Raw genomic sequence first — 19,826 nt, 5'->3', positions numbered from 1 at the left:
AGCAATATTGAACAAAAGTTGTTTAGAATAATGTTCTAGCGGCTCAGAGGGGCCAAAAGTCTTTTATCTGTAACTCTTTAACAGTAATGTTCATCTTCACGATCCTACTATATGTATTTTAAAATCTTCATCAAATATTACGTTTTTTAGGTGCCCTAAGAGGGGACAAAAACCTTTTATTCATAACTCTTTAATGATCAAAATTTCGTTAAACACAACTGAAGCAAATTGTACGTTTTGACTATTTATATATTTATGAACAAAAATCTCAGTTAAATACGTATCTCATCTTATCAAAAATCGGACGGAAGACCCACTCGTTGCTCGCAACGAGATCGCATCTAGTTAATTATATTATTGTATTAAAAATTTAAAAATACGAGCGTATAAATGCAAAACGTCCACTTACCTTTGTAATTAATTTTTTTCATTACTTTACACGAAATCGCCCTGACATGGAGATATATGAATGGATGTTACAACCGCTTTAATTCATTCCATAAGTCAGAAGTTTTCTCTGATTTGTTTATACTTCAGCGTTCGGCAACAATTGCAATGATTTAATGCGATAAAAATCGTGTGATTAAAAACTTAATATGCATGCATCGTCTTTCTTAGGACAATTTTGGAGAATTTATTTTATTGACTTATTTATTCATTCATTTATTGGTTTACTTATTTCTTTATTTTATTTTTTTGGCACCTGACATTAAAATACAATAAAATATTTCAATGCAAGGAAAAGATCAGAGACATTCCGAATATATCGTTCATCTTGCGTTCACCGTTCACTTTGCGTTCGCGTTTGCGCTACGTTCGCGTTCTGCGTTCGCTCACCGTTCAGCGTTCACACATCGTTCACCAAGTTGCGTTCAGCGTTCACACATCGTTCACTCACCGTTCGCTCTGCGTTCGTTCACCGTTCGTTCACCGTTCGTTCAGCGTTCGCTCACCGTTCAAGTGGGAAAGTAGAACGTTTCAGGGACTGTAAGCGTAAAGATTTATTATTTTTAACATAGGACTAACAATAGATTGAGAACTTTCAGATTGATACATATTCCACATTTATTACAACTGGTTTTATTTATCTAAAACCCGCTTAAAACTCGCTAGGAATTCAGCAGATATAAACTAGTACACTGTAAGATAGCAGCTATTGCTTTATGAGTTTGTATCATCTTATTATATAATGAAACAAATATTCTCCTTTTTTCATTCAATATAATGACTAATCACCTTCGAAGTACAATATTCACCTTGCCCTCTAGGATTGGTGAATATTGTACATGTTTAACTTCAACAAACGAAAATTATCAATTTTATTTTATCGGTATTATTTACAGTGTAAATATTCACCAGATTCATAGATTCATTTTCTGTAGGTAATCTATATGGATTACATAGACATTATTTGTATACCTTTAAAGATTGTTGTCTTTACAAATCTAGCAATACTTATCAAGTCTAAAATTTCTAATGTTTCAATTGAAAAAATTCGATGTTAGACCGTAATTTCCTGCATATGGCTTTGTGTCTTCCAGCTTATTGTAAAATCACAAATTTTCGCAGGAGGTTAATTTTTCTTGTTTTCGTGGGAAAGAGAGATCCAGGAATTCATATCCTCAACGAAATTTGAAAATTTCATATTGCTATATGATGTTTCTCCTTTAACTACGAAATCAAATCCCCTCGAACCACTAATTTTTTTCTCAAACCACAAAAAATGGACCCCACGATAATAAGTGATTTTACAGTAATCGATATTTTAAGAATTTCGTGTTCTGAGTACAATATTTTTTAAGACAGACTACTGACAAATAAGTTTAAAATCAGCATATCGTAAATATTCTATGATCGTTACTATAACATTGTAAGCAGAAACTAACTATCACTGGGTCGACATATTTTATATCAGTTGTACTACAGACCTTCACAAAACTAAATTATTGTATTTTTATGGTTCCCAATATTAGATACCAAGTAATTGAAATCTAAAAGAGTATAACAGGTTTACTTTTAATGCAATGTAACAGTAAAAGGACTTTTAACATTTTTTTTTTTAAATTTACATGCATTAATTTTGGATGGGTTAAAACGAAAGAAAAATAAAATCACAAAGGTAAAATAAATATAATATATATTTGGAACACGCTTGGTTTAATATGTTTAAAAACTACGGTTACTTGTATCTGCAACACGTTATTACGATATTCTGAATCTAATTAATAAATAATTTACGTCCCTTGGCAGTGAAACTTAAAAGAGAAAACAAATTGAATTGACAATAAATATGAGGTTTTAATTAAAAACGAGAAAATGTATTTAGTAGGTATATTCCTGATGGCCGACATTTATTTGTTGTCGCTAAGTTAATGTTCGATAGATAAATCCTGTATTTTATATTCAAGGAAATTGTCCTTTGATTATAAAAGAAGGAACGGTTTTAGCTTTTGTGTCCTAAAAATTAATGTTTTCAAAAAAGTTTTGAAACTGGCTTAAATATTAGTTGAGTATATGACTGTGATAAATCAGGAAAGAATTTGGCATGAAGGAATATTATTCTAGAAATATGACGTCATAAATTTGATGCATTTCTCTATATTAAACACAAAGGCCTCAAAAGGACCCATTTCAAGGGTTATTTTCTTTCAGAAAATAGTGTCCACAGCCGTCACCCACTTTAATTTTCGGATGTTGTGTAAAATTCTTTTAAAAATCACATATCTCAAAATCTGTGTGGGCGATGCCTGTGGGCAATATTATCTGAAAGAAAATTTCACTGAAAATCAGCGTCTTCTGCAAATTTTGAAGAAAATACGGGAAAATACACACGTTTATGACGTCCCAATTAGCATTTAGAAGGTCATGTGAGAAAAATAATTTGTATGATCTTTCTGCATGGAATTTCAATGATTCAGAAAGCATGAGTTTTAATTTTATACATCACTTTCATTTTTTAAATTTTTAAGAAGAACACAGGGCAAGATTTGTATTAAAACCGTACCTTGTTCATTTAGTAAAATATCTTTTTTGCGCAAATATTCTCTAGATTATCTATTTTATTTTAAATACTATTTTCCATGGCACCTGATCACACCTCTGATGTGTTTAGAGGTCCGTTTTTGCTCTGCTCCAAATTTCTATTGTTTCAATGAACTTTTGCGATTGATTACTGTTCGTTATCTTCATATTTCAAATACATATAAGACGAAAATGGATTTCTTTAAGTTTGTAACTAGTTATCGATTGTCATTTGGTATTCTTTACTGAAACCCTAGAATATATTTCCATGACGAAACAAAAAAAAATACAAGACTATTTTCTGCATATCTGATATACTACAGCCTTAACTTCCGGCCTCCCTTTTCAAGGATTTACTGAATCGTTTGGCGTGATGTTTTAATCACCCTAATGACCCTAAAAGTGTTATGATTTGATTATAGAGGTTTTTATTGAGGCTTATAGGTATTCAATTATATATTCATTAAAAATTTCAATTATGTGTGAAGGTAAGAGGGGTATCTTGCAGACTATGCACTGAATTCGGTGGTCAGAATAATTCAATCAACCATGAAATGCATTTAAGTGGTTAAAATCACGTGCATTTTGATGATATCAGGTACGTTAACACACCTTGTAAAACCACCTGATGTACTGGAGGTATACACATTGTTTTCTGATAATTACAGTTTAAATTTCTTGCAATCTTGGCACGGCTGACGAAATTTCCCTGGGATCTGGCTACTGCTCTACTTAAGTAAAGAAAAGGGCAACAACAGGTTCTAATACAGTTTTTTTTTTTTTTGTTTAATCTTTCACCATAGAACTTCTTATCCGTCGTCGGAGAAGAAATAGAAGGGTTTCCAACCAACCGTGACGATGACTTTGGCACGTTACAACGTCAGGTCAAACTCGGGCTATTCATCCTTCCTCCTGTGTAATCACCACGTCACTACCGATGAAATCGCTATTAATACAATAGGAAATCATAATCGTTACATTTACCCAAAACTGAAAGAAACCAACAGCGTGATTTTAGAATGTGAGCTAGTCAACTTTACGTAGGTGTTCTCATTCATTCGTGTACGTTTGCGTTGTATACCTATTTTTTTCAGCATGTTTAGACCCGGCCCATTGTAGCCAGAGTTTGTCAAGACTTTCTCGCAAACAATCACATTAATCAACTCAATCTAATCCAAACCTACTCTCAACTAAATAATGGCTGCCTTGTCGGAAAGGTTGAATAATATCCCTTTGAGAAAGATAAAGGCACTGATGAACCCCATACAGAGGAGAATCAAGGCTGTGACAGATGCGCGAGGGAGGCATAGGAGATAATGATTATTTTTTTTTCACTTTTGAAGGTTATATTCATATGAGTTTCGATAACTCATGAAATATCAGTCAAAATCAAATGAAATTTTGGTAACTTGTTGAATAAAGATATCTTTAAAGTCATCATTTCGTGTGTTCTATGGTCGATACAACAACACTGTCAACAAATACAATCTATCATTAAGTCAAATGCTGACTGACGTTTTTCATACAATCTGTTAGGCCATTATTTACACACTGAATTGTCGACGAATTTTTCCGTTATTTCCCGATCATGACAAGGAGCACACGGCGGGTGTGACCGGTCGGAAGGGGATGCTCACTCCTCCATGGCACCTGATCCCACCTCTGTTTTAGAGGTCCGTGTTTGTTCTGTTCCTATTCTGTAATTTTTAATGGACTTTTGACCTCGAATACTGTTCGTTATCTCCACATATTTCATTTTTAAATGTTAGAAATCACAACTGGAAAATACATCCGGAAAAAATTAAATCACTTCACAATTTTCTTTTCCTTTTTAGTATATATGGGTGATTTTTTTTTTAATGTTATCTATTAAAATAGTTTAAACCTCCATAATTGGAAATTTACATTCACTCGATCATTCAACAGAGCAATATGGAACTCATTTGTTCAAAAGTAGTTTGAAATATCGGTAGTAAAATCTTCGTAGAAAAAATGGTTAAAATACAATTATGACAGTAATCAAAAAGGAATTACATAACCCATTCTCGAAAAATATATAAAACCTTCCTCCCGAATGGTTGTTCTAAGTTAGAGAGCTGAATAAGGATCTTAGACTGCGTTCCCGCCTACAGCACCCCGAGTCACTGATTTTCACAAGAGCTCACATTATTGGTAACTACAGTGTGACTGGTCGACAGGGGATGCTTACTCCTCCATGGCACACGATCCCATATTATTGATAACTACGATGTCATCACGACAAATAAAAGTCATCTTTGTTCCATTTTTTTATCAGGCTGCCGTTTGCCCGATCATGACAAGGAGCACACGGCGGGTGTGACTGATCGACAGGGGATGCTTACTCCTCCATGGCATATGATCCCACCTCAGATGATTTTTAGAGGTCTGTGTTTGCTCTGCTCCAGATTTGTATTGTTTCAATAGACTTTTATGTTTGATTGCTGTTCGTTATCATCACCTTTCTTTTTCATAATTTGGTAAATAAACCGTGCAAAGAAAGAATACTAAAATGTTTGGATGCCTTATATTTTTTCGTTCCATGGTATATTCACCTTAACATTTGTATTTATCAATATTTTAGCAATGTTCACTTAAATGTGTCAGTTTCACAATTGTTATATTTAATGTGTGTTATTCTTCTGTTCATTGATCATGCATACAGAACATTGAAATGAAATGACAACATTATTTTTTCTTAATTAAAGGACGATGAATTCTTTTATATTTCAGCTGTTAGTTATTAAAAAAAAATCATTATAAGGTGCAGTTGTAATGCGTCCTTGAATTCACAAAATTTGCATAGAAATTATCACCATGCATGCATAGGAATTGAAAGATATAGAGCAGGCACGTGGCATCGAAGAAAGAGTGGGCAGATTCCTTGTCCCATTTTGGATACGATAACATGGAAGGGTGTTACATAACATAATAACTTGAGAGGCCAAGAGAGCCTTTCAATTAAAAATTCCATGCTTAATTAATAGCAAAAGACCATATTGGGGAGGACGGGCAGCCACCACCACCTTCAACCTACTACACGTTTGTAGAGTATTGCATTTTTTTTACTTGGCTAGCTTATCAACTTTGTCCACTTGTACAAAAGCACCTGGAATAAAAAAGGAGTCCAATTGTTTTTCTTAAAAATGTGTATGTGATTTAGTTTTTAGTTCATTCAAACTTGGAGTGCATAATGTGATAAAAAAAAAAAAACACTCACTGAAATACCAGTACTCAAAAATTAGTATATGGAGATGTATCAAAATAGAGTAAAACTGGTTCCAAAGAAATAGGCCTGATAAGACGATATTTTGGATTAGAGAATATTTAAAACAACTGAATTAAAGTACAATACCATGGATCTACAACAGACATGTATATAGACCTGAAAAAGACCAATGTGTATTTAAAAGAAGCATAAATGTTAAAATTCAGGACATCAACGTTAACTCTACACAGATTTAAAAAATGCCCATAGTTTTTCCTCTTAACAGTTTTCCAGTTGTAGTAACCCAATGGTAAGGAGCTTGCTTCGTTTTTGTATAGTCCAAATAAGATTTCGCTCCCGGCGACGACAGGTCTAAGACCATAACAAGAGGACCATGGGCCACGACTCACCTGAGTCAATATTTTTTCTCTTATATATACCTATATTAAACTTTGATCCCGTATTGTAGCCCCATCGCACCCTCAAGATGTTTAAAGATTTTTTTTTTAGAATTCATATATTCTTTTGTAAAAATTTTTGACATTTCATGTCAGATTACGTCTTTACGTGATTGAAAACTTTAAGCAACACACAGTCCACCAGTCATAGCAATTCCTAAAATATTTTTTTCTTCTTAACTCATTTTATGGGGCATGTCTACTGAGACGACGCTATGTAATAGTAGGTCGTCATCGGAATTATTGAAAGAACAATCCCCTCTGTATATATCGACTTCTGAGTTTTGCTTTGATGCTTTTTTATTTCCATTTTTCATGCAAAGTCTTTCTTTTCAGTAATTTAAAGCTATTTGACAATTTTATACATGAAGTTTACATAAATATAAATATTTTTAAAAAATTAATAATGTATGAATTTCAGTTATGATCCTCTTGGGGGAAACTTTGTTTTTCCTCTAATAAGTTTATTAAATTCTGAATACTAAAGAGCAATTATTATTATGAGTTATCGTCAGATGTTGAACCCCTGCAATTTGTAAACTTAATGACTTTAACTTTTGCACCATTAACTTCCCGAATTTATGAAGCAATATATTATTATAACATGGATGTGGAGTAAATGTCTCCCAGAGGATTTTATATACATTGTATACACTAAAGCACATATTTCGTACAAACTATTTCTTTTAAGAGACAGGCTACTGTTAAAGATAAATTAAATATACAAGGTTTTCCATATCTCGTTTAAAGTCAATTTTCGCAAACTTAATGATCGATACAATGACCTTGTTTGCGAATACAATCTATCGTTAGGTCGAATGTGACTGATATCTTTCATACAAATTGTTAGGTCATTATTTTCTCACTGAATTTTTTACCGATTTTTCTGCTTATCTTATGTTTATAAAGGGAACAGGACGGTTGTGTCCGGTCTGCAAGGAATGCTTACTCCTCCATGGCACCTGATTCCACCTCTGATGTTGTCAGAGATCCATGTACGTTCTGCTCATTATTTGATTTGTTTCCTTGGACCTATAAACATGATCAATGTTCGTTTTCTTCACATTTCACCCATGTTCGTCTACATGTACTATACAATTAATTACCCCTTATGAGGTCAACATGGTGAAATAAGGACCCTCGCAGGTGTGTTAAGGCGGATTTAGACTTTTTTCGTAAAATGTAACATTGATAAATCGGAAAAGCCATAGATAAAACATTTACTTTTATTATCAATTGTATAGACGTCATTGAGTCTTAGGCTAAATGAAGCACTCCACCACGACGTCATCACGTAACGTCTATAAATGGAAAAATTGCCTTAATGGAAAAGTGAAAAGTTCAACACTACCCCGGAGATAATTCATTTCTTTGAGTGAAAATGATTATGTAAAAACATCACTGGGTCATGAAAAGTGCTGCTAGAATCCTACTCTCCCGACACAGAAAAAAATATTCCAAAGTTTCGCATGAAACCTTACCAAAATTTTTTACATTTTATACATACGACCAAGGAATTTTTATTAATTCATGTTAACCATACGATTCTAGCAGCACTTCCCAAATACTATTGAATATAAACTTTCGATACAAACAAAAATTATGTTTCAAAGTATGGGGCGTAGTGTTGAACTTTTGCATCTTTGTTGTTATAGAACGACAGAGGAAAGGCTGATCAGGATTTCAAAGCACTGCCTGTGTTCTTTATAAGAAAACATGATAAGAATATATCAGCGTACCTGATTCTTAATCTTTAATTCCTTATGAATCACACATAACATTCACGGTATATGCTTTAAAACTCCCATTTCATATATTTGTTTACATGAATTCTCGTCACCTTTAATTTCACTCGGCAAATATTTGATCAATAGTTATGACGTCATGGGTTTGGTATTTAACCCCCGTGCTAAATAATTAGCTATTTATAGCACCCAAAAACGACAAGATTTAGTTTTTATTATGTTTTGAATGATTCCATTCATTTCTTTAACCTGAAATTAAACTTTAAATATAGATATTAAGAAATCATTATTTCTTAAGTTCACGTCATACAGCTTACTATGACGTCATATTGTAAAGGCAAGTAGGATATCTCTGGGTGTAGCCTTAACATACCCGCGCTCAACCTGGCCCACGAGATGACCTGACCTGACTGAGGCCGCGTAGCGGCCGAGGTCAGGTCAGGTCAGCGAGTGGGCCAGGTCGAGGGTCCTTATTTCACCATGTTGAACTCATAAGGGGTAATCAATTGTTTTATTATACCGATATAAGTTAAGACAATTTTTGTAGGCTTAATGGCATACTAAAATAATCAATTGTGTATTAGACGTACGAACTGTTATTATCAGTGTTTCATCGGGATCGTGATTCGCTAGTGAAGTTGTTTACTTTTCGCCTGCAAGTCTTGCAAGTTTTATTAAAACACTTTGTGATTGTCAGTAACATGCATTTTTATAAATTCACAAATACCATTTCCGAGTACAATGACAATCTGGTGCAGACTTTTACTGAACAAAAGAGCCAAGTCTGCATTGGTTGAATTTGACATTGTAACGAAAGTTTCAATGAAAACGATAAATTTTATGACGCATCTAAAGGACAATCGTATTCCGTATCATAAAAAGACTATACATATTTTTATAACGGCATTTTTTGTAATGAACAGTCATTACTGTATGCATTAATTTTTAAATTTGAATGGAATTTAGATTAACAGGTCATTTTTAGCGGTCATTATTTATAATGTCCGGGATTCGGTTGTATCAACGGTTTATTAACTTTAATGAGTTATTAAGCCTAATGAATCATTAACTTCCTAATGATGCATTAGTTAATGAAGGCATTAAAACGTGTTGTACAAAACCTTTATTAGAGTCTTATTAGTTAATGATTCATTAAATATTTAAGAATTCATTAAAGATTTATTAACATTAGGGTAATATCCCGCAATGCAATGCGTTTCCACTTCCGGGGGCGTTTCCGTGGGCGTTTCCTTTGTTTAACATATACACGTACCAATTATTTAATAAATGAGCTTATAAGACCAATTAAAAGTCCGCCAAAATGGTCGCGGTTTTTAATTATGACGCAAAAAAAAATAAATTACGTCATTTTATGAAGTCTGTGAGCGTCTTGAAGGTAATAACATAAAGAAACGTAATTTCATAAAAAAAATTGTGCTACAATGACCGAAGGAATTCAATTTAAATGTAATAGAAATCGGGGGAAAAATTTTGATTCTAGTGAAATTCAACTTTTAGCCGAACTGGTGGAGAGAAATATTAACATCATTAATAGCAAACTAACCAATAGTGTTACCAATGAGAAAAAGAAAAAAGTATGGGATAATATCACAGCGCAAATAAATGCGTTAGGAGTTTCAAGTCGCACTACTAAAGAGATTAAAACCAAATGGACCAATATGCATCAGACGGCAAAAAAGGAATTCAGCTACAACAAACTTTCACAGAGACAAACAGGGGGAGGACCCTGCGCAAAACCTCTTTCGACAGTCAGCGAAAAGATCGTTGATATCTACAAAGATTCTCCAACTTTTAATGGATTATCCGGATTCGAGACTCAGGCACCTGGTAAGTTAAAGTTCTCAATTTGCAAGAAATATAAAATACAAATTACTTATATTAAATATTATATGGACCAGATACAAGGATTGATAAATAAGGGTTTGATTTTTTTTAAATTTTTTGGGGGGGGGGGGGGGTATATAAGTTCATCGGAATCAAGTTGCAAAATCATCTATATGTCATAAGAAATATTGTGTAAAGTAATAGTAAACATGTATCGGTAATATAAATCTGCGAAGAGGTTCTGAAAGGGTCAGGCAGTATAGACAAACAAATTGGAGTAGTTTTCTCCCTTTGCTTACAGTAGTTTTCACAGGTGTGCAAATGACAACGATTGACTTGATTAGAATTGGTAAGAGCAAAAATTAATTTATGCGGGCATCAAATTCATTTTTACTCCCATTATAATTCAATTAATTTGTTTTGTTGAATTAAAATTTAGAACGCAAATCTAACATGAAGTTGGGGAGGGGGGGGGGGCTGTTTGAGCGTCTTTTCTTCGCTTCTCAAGCTTCATATATACATGTATGACTCCTCCAAAGAACTTCAAAGGTGTCTGGAAACCCCCCCCCCCCAGGTCTGCGCATGGCAATGAGGGTGGTTTGAAATGATGTCAATCTAAAACCTTTATGGTATACTGTAGTACTAGTATTATCTCTTTTCTTTTTTTACTTGTAACCAAAGATGAAAGCAACATCAATTTGATTGGCTCGCCAAATACCGTCTCAATTCTTACTGATCTGCTGATTCCACTTGACCACCAGCAAAATGAATTAAAACTTCAGCCAGAACAAGTCACACCAATCCAGGAGACTCATTGCTCGCCCGATCAGATGGTGGAAGAAATAACCAGCATAGAAAATAAAACTAGTACTGCAGCCACAAGCATGGAGACATGTGTGGAGTCAAGCATGTAATAAAACTTAGAAAATTAGTAATTTAAATGAACAGTTCAACCGTAGAAAATACAATAACTTGCTCACCATTTCATGGTTTAATCATAAAATTACCCAAAATTTATTATTTTTTTTTAATTTTATTTTTTCAAATGTACATTATAATGCATAGACGTGTATCAGTATATGAACTAGTACATAATAGATTTATTTAGTTTGGTAAGATCTTCATAAGCTACTCTTAATCATAAAAAGGTAATTTTACATACATACGTTAACGCTGAATTTCAATCCCGCATGCACAATCACAACTGTAAAAGTTTACCCTTTTGCATTGTAGGTCAAAAAAAGTGGGAACTCCAAATGATCGAGGTCAACGTAAAAGAATAAGGCCCGAAGATGTTACAAGAATGCAGTACGAAGTTTTGGTAGAACAGAAGAAAAAGATACAGGAGCAAACAATTTATTACCAATTAATGAATAAAAAATTGCGATTGGAGTTAAATTTATCCAATGAAGATTAATAAATATATGAATCATGTTATCAAATAGTTCTTTTTTTTTTTTAAAGAATTCTAAGCATCAATTTCATAAATTAACTGAAGACTTCGTGTTCATGTTCATGTATTTTCCCGATTTAGTGCGCGATCGACAGTGATTTCTTTCAATCAGTACATCGTAGGCTTTGAACATTTTTCCTGGTTGTATATGGCTAGACTACTACCCTGTGTTGAAAATGATATAAAAATAAAACTCAGTATTTACACCTTTATACGATATAATATTCTTGGTGTCCAAAAACATTATTATCAGTGTATAGTCTAGAGGGTCCTTAACTTGTTCTGTAGTGAAGGTTCTTCAAATTTTAAAATCCTGTTTAAAATTCTGTTTAGAGAGATAAAATTTACGTCAGTAGAATGGGAGTATTTAGCCAATGAAGTACTGTCCTATCTAGAAATAATGTTGTGTGATGTAATTCCTGATGTTCTTTCCATCCTCGGGTCCATTGTAATTTCCTTGTATATTTCCATTAACAGTTATATCTTCATCCATCGGTGGCTCGTTGTACATTATAGCCAGGTTATGCAAAACTGCACAAGCACCTAAAGTGTAGTTATGGAAACAAATGCATACATAAATTGTAAAGTTTTTAATTTTTTGATTTAAACTTCATTGTCAAACTATATTTAAACGCATTTCATATAAGATTATGATGTACATGTAATCTTATTCGTCTGTCAATTTTTCTCTCTGTCACAAATACACTTATACTATAACATAAACTTTAATATGCTCATAACTTTTAAATGAAAGAGGATAAGGTTCAGTATTTCCAGGGTTTGACACTAAGGCACGTCCGACCGACTCAGTCTAGTAAATGAGTGGTCCGGTCGTGTAAAATGTACGTGAACTAGACCGATTGGTCGTGTTAATAAAATACCTGTTAAAACCCATTTCAGTCTTTCAAATAAATATTCAATAAACTTTTTAAAGAATTTTTCTTAATTTGTGCGATTGTAAACACAGATATCATTCTATAAAAAAAAATCTCTGTATGACACAATTGCTATTTTCAGCCACGGCTGTAATAGACAAGCCGCGGTAGAAACTAGCGTCCTTCAGTATCAATATGGTATAAAAAGTTACTGAAAAAATATATTCTGCAATTAATTTATTAATATTTAAGATGAAAAAATTATTAAAGTTCGTTGAATGATCTTTAAAGCTTACAATACTCGCATGTCTTGATAAACCCGACTCAATTGGCTAGTTTGAAACAATTTCAAAATTACCTCACGGTCAGGGCTAGTAAAAATTATGGGAAGTAGCCCGACTGGTCTAGTACTCATAAAAGTTAATGTCAAACCCTGAAACTTCACCTGTGCATACTTTGACCTTTGACTTATGATCTTTACTCTCTGAATTGCTTCCTTCTCTCTGTATCAGGCGCATGGTTAATTATAAATGACAGTATATTAACGAATTATATATTTACCAATAATTGTGCACACTCTCTCTGGCTTCATTCTGATTTCAGAATGAAGGACGTGGAACCGTCGTTTCCACCAGCCAAATGTCCTCTCAATGGTCACGCGTGTTTTAGAATGCGCTGTATTAAAGCGCTCCTCGGCCTGAGAGGAGGGTCGGAGGTATGGTGTCATAAGATATGGTTTACAGGCATACCCACTATCGCCCAATATGATGCCATCATTGATAGAGCGGAAGTCCCGCTCAATATCTTGCTTTATTCCACTCATGTTAAATATGTGGCTATCATGCGTGCTACCTGGCCATCTTGCCACGATGTTGGTAAATTTACCTGTATCAAAAAGGCACAATAACTACAAGTGCTAGGGCGGATCCATGAATTTTACTGTAAGGGGCAAGGGGTCGTGCTAAAAATGTCGAGTAAAAATAATATTGATCAGACAAAAAATAAAAAAGACTATCCAAACGCGAAACAGCTAGGAAGGGTTGCATACATCTTAACAAGGTACTCTCCATCATCTTTATCTGACCAACTCATGAGAGGTGCGCGTTTCCCAGGGAGGATTGGGGGGGGGGGTTATTCCAAGGTTATTTTGGGTTACTTTTACTGTACAATATGTTTCCGAAAAACTCACAATCATAACTGTATCATAATATGCTTCGGTTCTTAAAAAAGTACTCACTAATATTCAATTTTTATCCTATGTAATGATATTAAAACAATTTTTATATTATTATATAAATGCAATAACAAATAATCTCTCGCTAGCTTACGTAAAAAGAAGTATATATTTCATATCAAATCTCATTTTTACATACCAGCATTATCACAGATAGCTTGAACATTGATTGAGTGGTAACCTTTCCTATTCACAAATGCTGGTTCATTCTCTGACGGTCCTTGGATCCTCACATGAGTGCCGTCGATACAGCCTATAACACCTGGAAAGCCTGCTAATTTAAAAAAATCACTCTTGATGCTGGTTAGCTCCTCGTCTGTTGGCCATTTAATAAATCTGGGCGCAAGAGATACCAGTGCCTGCGACACTTTCAGAACGATTCGAGAGACTGTTGACTTGTCGACCCCAGTTGTGTCACCAAGAACTTGAAGAAAACTTCCACTGGCATAAAATCTCAAGGCAATCAGAATCTAAATTTGAAAAAAAAAATAATTAAAATTTGTAGACTTTTTTATGCGCAATTTATAATCTGCAAATTGGTTTCATGTTTACTTTTCTGCGGAAAAAATACATAGGTGTACACGCATTATGTTAGATAAGTTAAATTAAAATAAGTTAAAATTATTTGTAAAATAATATCCAAGAAAATTCCAATTTACACTACTTTATTTTGGTATGGGTCTAAGAAAAAAATGGATTTACTACTTTATGCTTATGAAAAATAGGGTCGGTTTTAGGCAAAAGTTTGTTTTTATTTATTTATATATTTTTCAAATAAAGGCATAACTTTGAAATGTAATTTTTTGAAAATGGTGAAGACCTATCATATTAACAATTAAAATTACCATTGTAGAAATTGCATATTTTTATGTAATATATATATATATATATATATATATATATATATATATATATATATATATATATATATATATATATATATATATATATATATATATATATGATTGAATAATTCCCATCTCTGATTGGCTGAGATCCAACAATGTTAGAAAAATACTACATTACATTGACCTGCACGTGACTTTCCAGGTCAATATCAGGAATTATGCATTCTACACTGGACCGAAAATATTTAGGGAAATTCCAAATTGATGCAAATAGTTTTGGAAAGTTATCTCACTTGCACCTGACTTCCACTCATATGAACATAACATTAAGGCACATAGATTCTCGGGTGAGGGTTGGGTTAGGGGGGGGGGGGCAGGAAGTCTGCGCCTCCCCCTTCATTTTGAGAATGTAAAGTTTTAATTTAAATTTTAAGGATAAAATATTTCAATGAAAGCCCCTCCCTCTTTTATGGACCTCTACCTCCCACCGAATAAAAATTTGAGTCAGGAGAATTCCTTTCCTTGGGAGGGTTGGCTAGTCAAAGATTTTTTTAGGTAAGTTGTCACTTTTTCCCCCTTTTTCAAAATCAATCCTATATATATGCCTGACATTTATATTATTTACATTGCACCTAAACTAGAATTAAAAATTCCAAAATAATACAACTGTTGTTTTTAACCCTGTTTCTCTCATTATGTTCGGCTAGTACTGGATTGCTTAATGAGTGTGTGTAATTTTATCATTGAATCATATAATAAAACAATTATTGCTGTTTTTTTCGGGCTCGGTGAATATTGTATTCCTCAGGTGTCTAAATCATCGTATTGACCTCAAAAACCAGCATGTGGATTTCATACAAATGTAGTACAGTGTATATGCATATACATGTATATTAGTTCATTTTTTTTAAGTAATTTATGTTACAGATTTTATTAATGTGGGCCTTCTCCATTTTTCATAATATTGAATAAATAAATCAACCTCATTAATGCGGTATATTTCCATAATGATGGCGAATACAATGAAGATATTACGTAAATTGTCTAATTAATCTTAGATGAAAGATTTTAAATGATTCAAATGATTCAAATACTACAGAACGCGGCCCACCGACGACTCCACTAAATGTATCACAAAACGTGATTTTAAAACAGCCACAGCATTTTGATTTTAAAACGGAATATTTTTACATTCGGCTGGCCTTTGATATCCCAGACACAGTCGGTTGGTGTTTTATACATGTTCAAGGACATATATAGAACCCCCCCCCCCCCCTAAAAAAATAATACTAGCATATAATTGCGGATCTTCAGTTTCCAAGCACCTGTGACATGCTTACATGATATGCACAAAGGGGAATAACTCTAATATTTTAGAATCACTCAAGAATTTTGTCGTCACAGTTCACCTGTGTATAATCAAACAAGATTATTCAAATAATATGAGATGTATGTATGTATAATCATGTTCATGTATAATATGTATAATAATTATTAATTATTCTTGTACTATATGGGATCCGCCACCAAGGTGACGCAATATGTGACGTAATCAACTAAAAAAAAAAACAAGGGAAATGGGAGGTTGTGGTGTTTGTTGACTGTTTTCGTATGGACAGTACATGACAAAGTGAGTTTTTTTCTATCAGTTATATACCTGTAATTCTGTTGATAATGCCTGCGACCTCCTAGTCCTATGGCCGATTACTGGGTCAAGTAAGTCCACGATTTGTTTTATTGATTCCTTTCCAAATCGATACCGCCTCCGAATTTCCTCTTCACTCATGTTTTGTACAGAAAAACGTTCTCTAAAAACCTTATCCGCTCTTCTTCTACCCAACTGACCAAACATTACGTTGGCCGCCATTGTTAATGAGCGTTTAAAGAAGCCCTCTTGGCTTCATTAAAATTAGAGAAGTTAATGAAGCTTTAATGCATCGATTCGTTCATTAAAACATTGATACAACGGAATTTAATGACACATTAAAAATGATCAGTTTAATTAAGCTTTAATTATTCATTAAATATTGATACAACCGGATCCGGGTCATTATATCCCACGTGCAATGATTCCTAGGTCATTATTGCTGTAAACGGTACTTTTTGGCGTTACTATTGAGTTTAAAAGCCTTCTAACAAGCCAATCAAATTTGAGTATTCTTAATAGAGGTATAATAAAACATATTAATTGTTATAGTTGAATAGAACTGGTTCATATACATTTGGTACAAGATCTTCTAGCATTTGAACAGAATATTCTAACAGTTTCACCCCATTTTTTTCTTCACATCCAATATTTCTGCCCTTTTCGTCGGCTTTGTTATCTTTGTTTTTGGCTTGAGAAATGGAACATCATGTTTTCTAAATGGATGGACATTGATATAACGGCTTTAACTTCTTACTAATTAAAAACAAAAAGTATTACAATGCATATATTTTTGCAATTCTCTCGATATTCACTGCCCTCTGAATGCGCTTTTATGAAGCAGTTGTACTTTAATATCAGAAGTAGACAATATAATAATTAAGGGATCTTTCTTCTTTATTTTGCCGTGTAAGCTAAAACTTGAAAATTTGAATGCTTTGTTGTTGTTGTTTTTTTTTAAATTGTTTTTTGGTTAATGATTATTCTGTTCATTTATCCATCAAAAAATTGATTTCCTTCCAAACTATGAGGTAATTACTTTGTACGTTTGATGTTAAGCATTGCCATTTATATTTTATAAACCATTACGCTTGTGTATTTTATCCTCTTTGGGAAAGGATGATTGCACTTTATGTACAAAACGTGGCCCCCGGTAAATTGCGCAAAAATAAAGTATAGAAAATTGCGCCATGAGATGAATAATGCGATTCTTCTATGTCTAAATTGCAACTTTGCAAAATTACAGGAATTAAAAGTCCATAAAAATAAAGAAAAAAGCTGTGTTTTGTAAGAGGGGTCACTGCAATTCACGAATCTCCATTGATATTCAAAGTTATTCCGATTTTTAAAGCCGTAATACATGGTGAGCGCATTGTTGCCCAAATTTCTCAAAAGGACAGAGGGTGTATAACTGTTGTAAATTCAGCATATTTAAAGGAGAATTTTGGGCAAGCCTGCTCGGGGTAAACTTTTTGAAAAAAGGTACAAAATACCGACCGTTTCCTTCACTATTCACGGGTATTTACATGTCATCGACCTCATCATGACCTGTTAAATATTCCAATTTATCAAGTGATTTGTAGACTCGGGTACCTTTGTGAATACAAAAAAAAATAAAAAAAATCACGTGGTTTTAGCTCCGATTAGCAATTCAGACCGCTACATTTTCAATTGATCAACATCGAATTATTTTTTTCTGCCCAGTATTTTTAGTAGTGCCAAGTATTGCTAAAATATTCATTATTTTGTAAGTAAATATAACATTTTTGAATATTTCCAAACCGATATTTTTTCTGTAATTTTGTTTATTTTTCTCTGTAATTTTGCTTACTAGTATTTTTCTATTCTTTTTTTTATTTTTCTCCCAACCCCTTCTTTTTGGTACATTTTCTACATTTTTGTTTTGTTTATTTTATATCAATTATGTATTTACGTTGACCTTGATGTAGGGAGTGGGCTAAAATAGACTGACCCTTCTACTACATTCCATTTGCTTTTCTTAACAAAATATTCTTTAAATTAAAACATACATCTATATGGATTTCAAAAGAGTTTAATATATACTTATCAAAGGAGTTCTTTAGGTATGTATAAAATTCCTCTTTTGGTAAAACACAGGCCCGTAGGAAGCAATTTCAGTTTTTGGGGTACAGCCGTATATTTTCAGTTGGGGGCACTATCAACTACCAAAAATTCCTTGACAAGCAAAAAAGGGGGGAGGGACATCAGACGTAATTATTGAAGGGGCACAAGTGCATGGTAGCTATGTTTTCTATAGTGTTCTATATATCGGCAAAATTATGGGGGAGATCCGTGCCCCCTCCCCCCCCCCCCCGGTTCCTACGGTCAAGAAACCTATGATAATAGTGGCATCCAATGGATATTAATATTGTTCAGGCATTAGGTCCATATTTAAAGACAGGAAAAATAATGATGCTACACCATTCATAAGAAATATTTGACAGATGAGGGTAATAGAATTTTAAATCGGACAAAATGTAATGATATTTTAGTTTTAGTCCTCGGATTAGGGGTTCGCTTGCGGGCTCAAGGAGTTTCCAAGGCATATACTCTACATCTTAGCAATAGGATCATTCCTAAAAATGTTTTTGACTGTAAAATAAAGGTACACAGGGTAGAAGTACGTATAGATTGTTTAACACTGGAAAGCTTAATGGGACAAAAACAAAAAAAAAAAAAAAAAAAAAAAAAAAAAAACAAGCACACATACAATTAATAAAATTGTTTTAGTGATTAAATATCACTACAAAAAATGTTTTGTTTTCTTATTCTGTACACCAGTATTTATTGTACTTAAGTACGGAGAGAGAGAGAGAGAGAGAGAGAGAGAGAGAGAGAGAGAGTTTTATATTATTTTAAAAATTCGATACGGCACTAATCTTTTTGAAAATACAGGAGAAGTTGTTTTTCTTTTATATTATTTTTATTTTTTCATTAAAATAATGTGAAGTGTGTGTTTACATGTACAAGTAGCCCTGGTTTATTTAGTGTTGATTTTCCACGTATACGCCACGTAAATTGTGATCGCAACTTACCCTACTTAAAAAGCAAAACATTTTCGAAACAAAAGTAACCTGTCATTCACCTGTTGTTTTTTAAGTAAGCTGCTAGATTTTGTTTATTTACTATATGACTTCAAGGATATACCAGAACCTACCAAAAATTGGGGGGAAAATCTGGATTTAGGGAGGGAGTACATGAACATCTTCAAAATCCCCCCCCGCACCCTCCCCCCCCCCCCCCAAAAAAAAAAGGCATAATCCTTGAGAAGTTTAAACATGTTCTTTGTGTTTACTTTTGTGTATATATTTTTTTTATTTTATTATGCTGAGTAGTTCCCAGAAGCCATTATATAACTGGCTATTACATGTTTTCAATCGATCGATGAAATGCTCCGCCTACTCCGAATATTAATGAGACACAATTAAAACCCAGCTCGGACAAGTGCAACATTC

General features: G+C 33.4%; 2 protein-coding genes across 2 annotated transcripts in view; both read right to left on the bottom strand.

The window, feature by feature from the left end:
• Window positions 1–9,256, bottom strand: part of LOC133202024 (uncharacterized) — a 32,804-nt gene extending 23,548 nt beyond the window's left edge. The window contains exon 1 of the mRNA XM_061337801.1: window positions 9,178–9,256. Coding sequence (XP_061193785.1) covers window positions 9,178–9,256 — 79 coding nt within the window. The remainder of the gene's footprint in view (window positions 1–9,177) is intronic.
• A 2,882-nt stretch (window positions 9,257–12,138) lies between these two features.
• On the bottom strand, window positions 12,139–16,572 carry LOC133202023 (putative nuclease HARBI1). Its single transcript, XM_061337800.1, has 4 exons — window positions 16,363–16,572; window positions 13,997–14,327; window positions 13,185–13,508; window positions 12,139–12,291 (listed from the first exon to the last, which is right to left on the bottom strand). The coding sequence occupies exons 1-4, from the start codon at window positions 16,570–16,572 to the stop codon at window positions 12,140–12,142; spliced, it is 1,017 nt and encodes a 338-aa protein (XP_061193784.1). The 3' UTR covers window position 12,139.
• Window positions 16,573–19,826: the final 3,254 nt, after the last annotated feature.

Source organism: Saccostrea echinata, unplaced genomic scaffold (genome assembly GCF_033153115.1).
Source record: "Saccostrea echinata isolate AGI-Se365-2 ecotype Australia unplaced genomic scaffold, CSIRO_AGI_Sech_v1 ptg000046l, whole genome shotgun sequence".
Classification (NCBI taxonomy): Eukaryota; Metazoa; Mollusca; class Bivalvia; order Ostreida; family Ostreidae; genus Saccostrea; species Saccostrea echinata.
Note: the sequence above shows the minus strand (reverse complement) of the source record. Positions and strands in the feature narration are given on the sequence as shown.